The sequence below is a fragment of the Mercurialis annua genome, linkage group LG2 (genome assembly GCF_937616625.2).
Source record: "Mercurialis annua linkage group LG2, ddMerAnnu1.2, whole genome shotgun sequence".
NCBI classification, from domain to species: domain Eukaryota; kingdom Viridiplantae; phylum Streptophyta; class Magnoliopsida; order Malpighiales; family Euphorbiaceae; genus Mercurialis; species Mercurialis annua.
The window spans coordinates 12142324-12153629 of record NC_065571.1 but is presented as its reverse complement, the minus strand read 5'-3'; the positions used below and the strand labels follow the sequence as shown (position 1 = coordinate 12153629).

Sequence of the window (11306 nt, the reverse complement as noted above, 5' to 3'; positions counted from 1 at the left end):
AATCTATTGCTTAATTTTAATTTTTTAACATTTCCAATAAAAGAAAATAAAATTTTATAAAATAATTAAACAAAACAAATAAAAAAAGTATAAGTCTAATAAAATTTAAATAATAATATATTATTAAAAAATATACAATTATAATATTAAATAACGGGTCATTTAGATATCGTTAACGTGCGTAGCACGTGGCCAAAAAAACTAGTATATATAAAATAATTTTTAATATTGAAATTAATAAAAAGTATTAATTATTGCTGTTAAAAATTAAAAATATTTACTTATTAGATAGACCAGTTTATTTTAAAATTGTAAAAACAATAAATTTATTTTAAAATTTTAAATTTTACATCTGAGGAGTCCTATTAGGACTGAATTTTAGTTCTACATCAACTGATTAAGTTCTTCCACAGAGTTGAGTTGAACCAACAAACAAACAAATGGTGAAGCATTTAGCAGAGGAAATAGTAATAGAAATCCTGAGAAAACTTCCAGCTAAATCCCTAATACGCTTCACAACAGTCTGCAAATCATGGAATTCAGTCATCAAATCCTCCAATTTCATCGCCACTCATCTCCACACCCACCATTCCCCCCACCAAATTCTCCTCTTCCCTTCGTCCTACATAGCCACCGCCAAACCCTACCATTCTCTGCATTTCGATCTCAGTAACCCTAACCATCCCATCCAACGCCTCATCCCACTCCGTTTCCCGTTTGATTCCGGCGACTGCTTTCGTCTCGTGGGTTCTTGCAACGGCCTTTACTGTCTCTCAAATACTCGGTATCCTTTCTTTGTCTGGAACCCTTCCATTGATAAGTATTTTTTCCTTCCGCAGCCGAGTTTGATTCCCCAGACGAAACTTAGGGTTTATTTTTTGTTCGGGTTTGGTTTTGACTGTCGAATGAATGATTATAAGGCTTTAAGGATGGTTAGTTATTGTTCTCAGTATGATGTGGAGAAAGTTTTTCATGTCGAGATTGAGGTTTATTCGTTTAATGGTAATTCTTGGAGGACTATTTCTCATTTGGCGTCGGAAAAGTTTAGAGCTAATGATCAGATTGTTGTTTCGGTTTATGCGAATGGCGGGCTGCATTGGATTGCTCGTGATCAGCGTAGGAGAACGGCTGTGATTGTGTTTGATGTCGGAAAAGAGGTGTTTCGGGAAATTATGTTACCCGTTAGTTTGGTGAATGCTCATGCTTTGGAATTGTTTGTTATGGGGTTTAGGGAAAAAACAATTGCAGTTGTTTATAGAGATCTATTTTGCCTTTATGAGTCTCATATATGGGTGATGAAAGAGTATGGTGTCGCGGAATCTTGGGTGAAAGTTATTACTGTCGGAAAGCCTAGTTTAGGAATGCCGTTTGTGAAGGGGTTTACGAATAATGAGAAAGTTGTGGTGGAATTTGGTAAACAGATTGTTTTAGTTGACCTGAAAAGCCAACAGATTGAAACTCTTGTAGATGAGAACACGGTTGAATTTTCTTCTGTTGATGCCATAGTGGAGAGCTTAGTTTTGCTTGACGAATAAATAATGCGAGGCAGTTAACTGATAAAGAGGGTGCTAGTAATTCAATTTATGCTCATAGAAAATCCTGTTATATTTTGATGTATATTCAAGCTATTTAGTTCGTTTTCTTGGAGATTTTACTTGCTGCCTTCTTTACATCTTTTGTGTTATAGCTGGGAATTGGTCACCATGTATAAGCTAGCCTTATAGCATCTTTTGCAGTCGACAGTTCGGTAAAAATTATTAATTGTTAAGTGATGAGATAATACTACGAAGTATTGTTTAAGGACTCTGCTTTAATCATTGTTTAAATGAAAAATTGTTCATGAATGTTAGATTGAAATCTAAGTAATGTTGAACTTGTGTACTACCAAGTCGATCTGGCATTTCAGTAACACGGACCATCCCTTTCAACGCTTAATTTCACTTCATTCCCATTTGATTCCAGCGACTGCTTACTTGTAGTCGGTTCTTGCAATGGGCGTAACTGCCTTTTGCGTCTTCGAAATATTAGGTATAGTTTATTTTTTATCTGGAATCCTTCAATTAATAGGTATTTCTTTCTTCGGCAACCCAATATATATGATACCTCAGACGAAACTTACGATCTACTATATATTTTTGTTAGGTTTTCATTGTAGAATTAACAATTATAAGGCCTGGAGAATGATGAGTCTGGTGCAAATGAACAAATATGTATCGGAAAAGAAACAATAATCCCCAATAACAAAACCAATTAGGATTAGCCCTACTTCAAATTTTCTCCATTTCCCCACATATTTTTGATCGCATTTCCTGCTATTGGCATTTCAATAAAATCCTATTCATGAATGTTAGATCGAATCACTACTAAGCCGATGAGTTGTGGCATTTTGGGTTCTTATAACTTGTCATTATGTAGAATCCAAGTTACTAACAATTAATGAACATATGCTTTGATTTGCATGCATCAAATTAAGAGTTGGTAGCCAATAATTAATTCAGTTTAGGGAGGATTAAGGAATACCACTTAATCAGGGAGGATTAAGGAATACCAATTAATCCATTTATTTTGGAAAAATCAAAATATTGAACAATATTATGCCACATCAGCTCAAAATGAGTTATGGGTATATTTAACAAAAATCGAAAAAATAATGGATCGAATTGATAAGATATAAAGATCGTGCTATATTGCAAAAATGCTAAAATTATTGAAGTTCTTTTTACCAATCAAAATTAAAGTCTCTAACTTTGTCTCCCTCTCTTCTTCTCACACCCAAATCTCCTTTTTATCTTTTAAAGAAGTCAGAATGGTTTCAAATTTAGAGAAAGAAAAGATAAAACCGCAAGAATATGATTCAAGTGATATTTTAATGAATATAATTTTTTTTTAATGACTAAACTAGCACTATCATTGATTAATATATACATGAGCAAAATTATAAAAATTGAATTTAAGAAACTGGTTAATTATGTTTCCATAGCTAGTCAGTGTAATGTTTCTCTCAACCTTGCACCTTGCACTTTGTCGAACTCTGAAGATAGGAGAGGTTAAGAGATAATTAGGGATTTAATTTTATTTAAGATTTTTAGTTTTAAATTAGGAATTATGAAAATTGAGGATTTAATGAAGTGTTATTTTTAATCCTATATGAAGCTGATGTGTCATATAAAATATTTTAAATATGCCATATATGAATTGGATGAAACAGAATTTAGTAAAAAAACCTCCAAAAAAAAAGTAAAGTTTCAGTAATTGTTTTGAAATAAATTAAAGTTTATTATCGTTTTTGAAATAGTTTGATTGTTCGGTGACCTTGAAAGTATTTGACCTTAAAAATATATTGTGTTCAAATTTTTTTTTTTGAATAAAACTTAGACTTTATTAATAATCCAAAGCAGTTACATTTGTGAGGAATTCAGGAAAGCAGTTATACCACTCCTGATGACCTGACATGGAACGGGCATTTTGCGCTAACATGTGCGCTGCCTGATTCGCAGATCGTCTCACGAAAACAAAATTAACATTACTAAACTGCTTTGCTAAATCTAAACAATCACCAATAATAAAGTCTGGATCCACCAAGCTCGGGTTTCGCAGCTCTAGAACTACTTCCATCGCATCAGATTCAATGATGAGATTAGAATAACCCTTGAGCCAACTAAGGGCCTCTCTAATGCCAATAGACTCAGCCTGCCTCGGATTCAAACAACCGCACAAATGGACCTGCCGAGCACAAACAAGAACCCCATACCAGTCCCTAACAACAATGCCAATCCCAGTCCCCACACCTCCGGAGAAGATAGCAGCATCAATATTGGCTTTGAGAACGCCAACCTTAGGAGGACACCACTTGACACACCCATCTTCCTTAGTCAGCCCTGCAACACGAAGAGGAACATGCTGTGAATGAGCTGCGCTCCAAGCTGCCAGCTGATTGCTTGCTACTGCCAAAATGGATTCTGCTGAACCCGTCTTGTTCTTCCACACGTGATTATTTCTGTTAATCCAGAGATTCCAACACAACATCGCAACCAACGCCTTATCTTCCATTCTCATACCTGATAACCACCTGGAAACCCAGCTCGCAAAACAGCCATCATTCGCAAGCACCGGAACTGAAACCATACGCCACACCTGAGAAGCAACAGAGCAGGAATAAAAAATATGGGACGCATTATCTAATCCCGAGTTACACACTGCACACTGATTTAGAACAAAAATATGCCTCGAAGCTAGAGCCTCAAGGGTTGGAAGAAACCCTTTGCAACATCTCCACAAAAAATTTCGAACATGAAGTGGGATATTGAGCTTCCAAATCAGGCCCCATAAGCTATCCGGACTCCCTCCTACGTCGCCAAAAATCTCTCTATAACAGCTTCGGACTGAGTACTTGCCCTTAACATCAAACCTCCAAAACCACCCGTCATCTACATTTCTCACAGTAGTAGGAATGCTAAGAATACGCTCGGCATCCTCGGCATGAAACACATCCCTAATCAACCCCACGTCCCAATTGTGGCTGCCAACTTCAAACAAATCACACACCTTAACATTCTCGAGACCGCACGGCATAGGGGTATTTACAACCCCATTATCTGCACTCACTACCCAAGGGCTTCCCCAAACCCGTGAACTCTTACCATTACCAATCCGAACTCTAGTGCCTCTACGCATAACCGCTTGAGTTTCAAAAATGCTTCTCCACACATAACTCGGGTTCGAACCTAATTTTGCTTCTAAAAAAGAAGAATTAGGAAAATATTTAGCTTTAAAAACCTTCACCATCAAGTTATTTTCAACGCTAATAAAACGCCAAGCTTGTCTAGCCAACATCGCAATATTAAAGTCTCTAATTTTTTTGAAGCCCATACCACCGAATTTTTTAGGCACACAAAGACGATCCCAACTAGCCCAATTAATTCCTTTCCGGTTCTCACGATCTCTACCCCACCAAAAGGAATTTAACATTCTTTCTAATTCCTCACAAAGGCAAAGAGGAATCAAAAAAACATTCATAACATAATTAGGCATCGCTTGGGCAACCGTTTTAATTAAAATCTCTTTCCCCCCTCTTGAAAGAAACTTGGAATTCCATCCCTTCACTTTACTCGAAACACGGTCACGAATAAAACTAAAAATAGCGGATTTGTTTCTTCCAACCAACGAAGGAAGACCGAGGTACTTACCTCCATCACTAACTTCCGTCACTCCTAGCCCCGAGCTAATAGGTAATCTAGCATCATCCACCACATTAGCACTAAACATAATGTTAGATTTTTGAAAATTAACCTTTTGCCCCGCTAATATCTCATACTTATCAAGGACCCCCTTCACCACGTTCATTTCCTCCAACGAGGCTCGAAAAAAGAGAAAGCAATCATCCGCAAAAAAGAGATGACTAATCGAAGGTGCTCCTCTACAAATAGACACTCCATGTATCCTACCCGCATCCTCCTCATTTTTTAGCATCAAACTAAGCCCTTCCGCACAAACTATAAACAAATAGGGAGAAAGCGGATCTCCTTGCCTCAAGCCTCTACTCGGAATAATAGGCTCCGTAGGCTCACAGTCGCCAATACTCGAATACCTAACCGAAGAAACACAAAACATCACCAAATTAACCCAAGAATCGCAAAAACCCAATTTTCGAAGCATGAACTCAATGAACTCCCACCGCACTCTATCATAGGCTTTACTCATATCAATTTTAAGAGCCGCATACCCAAATTTTCCCCTCCTATGACGTCTCAAAAAGTGACCGATTTCATAAGCAATCAAAAAGTTATCCGTTATGAGTCTATTTTCCACAAACGCACTTTGATTCTCTGAAATAATCTTATGCATTAAACCCTTCATTCTATTTGCCATCACTTTTGAAATAATCTTGTAAGACACATTACATAAGGATATCGGGCGCAAATCAGTAACATACTCAGGATTATTAACTTTAGGTATTAGCACCAGGTTCGTATCGTTCAAGCCCGCCTTAAAATACCCATTAGCAAAAAAATCCTTGCACAGTTTAATAACATCTTTTCCACACACTCCCCAATATTTCTTATAAAATGCGGGATTAAACCCATCGGGCCCTGGCGACTTGTCGTCATGCATGCTAAAAACAGCATTTCTAACTTCATTGTCCGAAATAGGCCGCATAAGCCACACATTATCATCATCAGAAATACGACTATCAATCTCACACATATCAATATGACACATCTGCGAGTCAGTAAAGAGCTGCGAGAAGTACCTTACTTTTATGTCTTCAACCTCCTGCTTTGAGGACCTCCACGTCCCCTCTTCATCTCTAAGCTTAGACACCCGATTACCTCTACGACGAGAAGAGGCAAAATTCTGAAAAAACCGAGTGTTAGCATCTCCTTTCGAAAGCCAGAAACTTTTGGCCCTTTGTTTCCAATAAACTTCTTCTTCGTTTAGGAGCTCATGGTACTCCAAGGAAATTCTTCTATACTCAGCTGAACTTCCAACATCAGACCTGTCATCCAGGCGTCTCATCCGGCACCGAAGATTCGCAGCTCGCTTTTTAAAATTTGGCCCACTATCCCCGCTCCACTGCTTTAGATAATTTTCGGTCAAAGACAGCTTCTCCTTCAAGTCTAAACCCATGCTTTTATCCCATGCTTCATTGACAATACCATCGCAATTTTTACTAGACAGCCATACGTTATTGAAACGAAAAGCCCGCTTTTTAGGGCCAATATTCTGCTGTTCGAAAACCAGAAACAGCGGCAAGTGATCAGAGGTAGTCGTCTCCTGATTACTTACAGCAGCATTCGGATACAACTCCACCCACTCCTGCGAACACAAGACCCTATCCAGTCTCTCTTCAATCCTGTCTTCTTCACTTCTACCACGAGACCAGGTAAATTTATAACCAGTCGCCCCCATATCATTCAGCCCACAATCATTAATTGCTTCTCGAAACCCATCGAGCAACCAGTTTGGCTTAACCACCCCTCCACGCTTCTCATAATGATAAAGAATATCGTTAAAATCCCCCAAAACACACCATGGGAGAGAATTACCTTGACTTAAATTCCTTAAAATATTCCAAGAATCACGCCTTCTACTCCTCTCCGGACATCCATAAAAACCCGTGAGCCGCCAACTACGACCATCCCCATTCGCCACTTTCAAATCTATAAAGTTTTCGCTATATCCCATAACCTCTACCTCAAAATCTGCTTTCCAAAAAAACACTAAACCTCCCTTCCTCCCCACGCTATCCACCACGAACATGTCGTCAAAACCCAAAGCATTTTTCAACACCTCCATTCTGATCTTAGCTACCATAGTTTCACTCAAGAAAATAAAAGAAGGTCGTAACCTCCTAGCCATATCACGAAGGAACGTAATAGCACGAGGACTGGCCATTCCTCTGCAGTTCCAACCAATGCAACTCATTGTTTCGGGCCGACCCTATCATCTGGGCCCGCCGGTCTGTTTCTAGAAGGGTCAATAATCATATCTGAATGAAAACTTGGCCCACTCACATCCACACTACTACTATAGCCCAAATTAGCACGTTTACGTTTTGGGTCAACTACCACCTCATCCATCCCCTCACAAGGCATCTTCGAAAGTCTTGAATTTGAAATATTGTTAGAAGATTTCTTTACTGATCTAACAACTAAATCAGTGGATTTTCCTTCCCCCAAATCCTTTCCTCCTCTATTTTGGCTCATTTGAATTGCCGTATCTTTACCAAGATTGGTAAGATTAAGATTTACCTCCATTTGAACATTCAAATTGTCCACGTCATCACCCCCATCAGCTTTTTCCTCCGCCACCGGACCACTGCTCCTCAGCCACTTTTCCTCCATTGACATCACCGGCTTCTTTTTGACGTAACGCAAATTCGCCCCATATGGCAGCTCTTCTCTAGGAATTGGATTATCGAAGTACTTATCGCAAAATTTCTCCGAGTGACCCATAATCCCACAATAGAAGCAAAACTTCGGTACCCTCTCGTATTGAAATTCAATCCAGCTCCACACATTAGCACTCGTAGTTAGCCTCATTCTTCTCTTCAGAGGTTTCCTCACATCAATACTCACCCTTATTCGCAATGAACTACCCTCTTTTGGCCTTAACAATCGATTATCGTGACCGATGAACTTCCCCAAATAATTGCCAATATCTTCCCCAAGTTTCTTCGTCACCATACCTAGAGGAATTTCATTCACGTGGACCCATAGAGCGGCATCCCATAACTCAACATCCGCAACTGTTTCTCCAACAATCAGCTGCCTGCAAATAAACAAGTGGAACTCAAAAGTCCAAGGACCATCATCCAACACCCTTTTCATATCCATTTCGTGAAAGAATTGGAATAAAAATAGGTTGGGCGCTGCCTCCGTTATACACACTCCTTTCACCGGCTTCCAAATGGGCGGGAGAACTGTTTTCACAGCAACACAGTTGACCGCCTTATCGGTAAGGAATCTGCCCACCAAACACCACTTAAATTCATCATTCATATCCCCTACACCCACCCCTGAGATATCTAGCCCTCCATCATCCTCACCCTCAACAGTAAGTCTGGATTCATAGTCCACAACACCTCTAGAACCAGCCATGAGAGGCACAAAAGAAAGAATAGAAAAGAAGAAGAAAAGATAGAAAGTCGCAGAAAATGTGTAATAATAAAAACCCTAACTTCACGTACTAGGGATCTTTATGCATGCGAAAATAATCAGTAATAGGCCAAAAAGGATACCCAATCAGGTACAGGACAAAAACGAGTGGGATCAAAAGATGAAAATCACTGAGAAAGACAGGAAAAAACAACAGTCACCACTTGTCGCCGGAAAAGGCACAAGACATACTACTTGCCAAAATGCAAGACAATTTACAATTCTCATATCTTTACTTATGGACGCACTAATTGATATATATTGTGTTCAAATTAAAACAAAAACATTAGGTATTAGGGTTTTTCCAGTCTTGTATAAGGCTAATAGCCCACCCCATCACTGTTAAACCTCAGCCACCGTCATCATGGCTGCCGCAGCCATTGCTTTCTCTGAATATCTGCCGGAAGAGGTTGTAGTACAAATATTAATAAGATTGCCGGTGAAGTGCATTCTGAAATTCAGTTGTGTGTGCAAGTTATGGAATTGTATCATAAAAAGCCCTAATTTCATCTCTACTTTCGCATCAAATAAACACGACTCTTACATCTTTCTGCTGCACTGCGATATGAATAACTACAAATACTCTATCCGTATCGACAACAAAGATTTCAATAAGTACCGGTCAATCCGTCCGCTTCTTAGCCGAGCCAACCGAAATTTCCTTTTCCCCCTTAAAGTAGTTGGTTCTAGCAATGGTCTTTTATGCCTTTATGATTATTTGGGAATTGTCCGCTTGATTAAAAAATTTATAATTTGGAACCCTTCGATTAGAAAATCATTGCTCATACCTCAACCTTGTTCTGACCTGGGTGCCCCTCATGAATTAATTGGGTTTGGTTTTGATTCAAGAACCAATGATTACAAACTGTTAGCGAATGGTTTTATGTATTCACTCAATTGTAATTCTTGGAAGGAAATCATGACTGCCAAGAATATAACTAATAGAATTTGGCTAAGTAAGTCGGTTTTCATCCATGGAAGATTCCATTGGCTCGTGTTTGGTGAGGAAAAGAATGTAGTGTTGATGTTTGATTTAAGAGATGAGATGTTTCGAGAGATATCATTGCCTCAATGTTTGGAAAATGTTCGCCTTGGATATTTGAGAATTCAGGCATTTGGAGAATCTTCGATAGCAGTCACCCATGTAATTAACAACATTCGGAGGGAGTATGATATATGGGTGATGGAAGAGTATGGGACCGGTGAATGGACGAAGTTAGCTACAGTTGGAAAATGCTGGAATCGTCCAGTAGAGGTGATTTTGTTTAGAGATAGTAGTGAAATATTGGTTCAGTTTTCACCTAATGGAGGTGAACCACGCGTAGTCTTGTATAATATAAAGAATGAACGGATGCAAAATGTGATGGTTACGAAAAATAAAGGGGAAAGCATTTGTTGTTTTAGGCATGTGGAGAGCTTAGCATTACTTGACAACAAATTATGTAATGATGCTTCCGATGGGATATAATTTCTAGCAGGTAGCTGAACGGAGGAGCAGAAGATTTAAGTGATAGTAATGATGCTAGTGCTGATGCATCAATGGTATTTATGCTCATAGAAAATCCTGCTACGATTTATGTCGTTTTAACTGTTTTTGTGTTCTCTTTAGTGTTTTTATTTTGATATATATTCGTTTTCTTGGAGATTTTACTTGCTGCCTTCGTTACATCTTTTGTGTTGTAACTGGAAATTGGTCACCAAGTATAAGCTAGCCTTATAGAATCTGTTGCAACCGATAGTTTGATAACAATTATCGTGAATTGTAAGATTATTTGATGAGATAATACTATGAAGTATTGTTTAAGGACTCTGCTTTAATCATTGTTTATAACAATTTCATAATATCTACATGATTAGTGATGAATGTTAAATTGAAATCTAAGTAATGTTGATCTTTTGTACTTTTAATATATATATTTCTGTTTGGTTTTGATTGTAGAATGAGGACTATTAAGCATTGAGAATGATTGATTATTGTTATATGTATAATAGTGATAAAGTTTGCCTTAAATTTTCAAGGATTTGTTCCTCTATTGAAGGTTTCTATGCAATTTTTAAGTCTCATTTATAATATTAATTTCACCATTATATTTAGCCCTTCACCTGTTTTTAATTTGTAACTCTATAATTTACTCAAACGCATACAATTTTACAACATATAACTGTTTTACACTTACTTAGTTTCTTAAAATGTTTCTCGCTAACCGATTATCGATCTGACTATACTTCTAAAAGTTATTTAAAAACTTTTTTCACAATTTTATTGACCAAATTAATAAATTTCAAGTTTGACATTTTAAACTAATTTTTTCGAATACATTTCTCTTTTCGTCGACCAAATTTAGTAAATTAAGGCCCCTCCATAATATTATAACCATAACATAGGCACGGTTGTTAATATTTCAAACATCACAATCGATTAAAAACATGTTTATAATACATTTCATAGTCATTAATCGAAAATGACGTTCAAAAACAATTAAGAGCCTAAGCGATAAAGTTAACATCAAATGCTTATAAGTTCAACACGATATTTTCAAGAGGTAATAAAATATTTCAGCCCATAAACATTATTAAGAAAGCTTATAAGCCACTTCACAACGTTTGTCTCGCGTTATGTAAGTCACATAAAAAATTCGTCGTATACAA

General features: G+C 37.6%; 2 protein-coding genes across 2 annotated transcripts; both read left to right on the top strand.

The window, feature by feature from the left end:
- Nucleotides 1-440: 440 nt before the first annotated feature.
- Nucleotides 441-1619, top strand: LOC126668192 (F-box protein CPR1-like). The gene has a single exon (XM_050361404.2). It carries the CDS (start codon nt 441-443, stop codon nt 1533-1535), a length of 1095 nt encoding a protein of 364 aa, XP_050217361.1. The 3' UTR covers nt 1536-1619.
- Nucleotides 1620-9021: 7402 nt separating this feature from the next.
- LOC126668191 (F-box/kelch-repeat protein At3g06240-like) lies at nt 9022-10377 on the top strand. The gene is made up of 3 exons (XM_050361403.1): nt 9022-9912; nt 10140-10199; nt 10267-10377. Exons 1-3 carry the CDS (start codon nt 9022-9024, stop codon nt 10375-10377), a joined length of 1062 nt encoding a protein of 353 aa, XP_050217360.1.
- The last annotated feature ends 929 nt before the right edge of the window (nt 10378-11306 follow it).

Excerpts from the sequence above, each read along its gene's own strand:
- LOC126668191 (XM_050361403.1), top strand. The coding sequence starts at position 9,022 with ATGGCTGCCGCAGCCATTGCTTTCTCTGAATATCTGCCGGAAGAGGTT. Across the intron at positions 9,913-10,139 it reads GCTGGAATCGTCCAGTAGAG|CTGAACGGAGGAGCAGAAGA; the intron begins GTGATTTTGTTT and ends TCTAGCAGGTAG. Across the intron at positions 10,200-10,266 it reads CTAGTGCTGATGCATCAATG|TGTTTTTATTTTGATATATA; the intron begins GTATTTATGCTC and ends TGTTCTCTTTAG.
- LOC126668192 (XM_050361404.2), top strand. The coding sequence starts at position 441 with ATGGTGAAGCATTTAGCAGAGGAAATAGTAATAGAAATCCTGAGAAAA.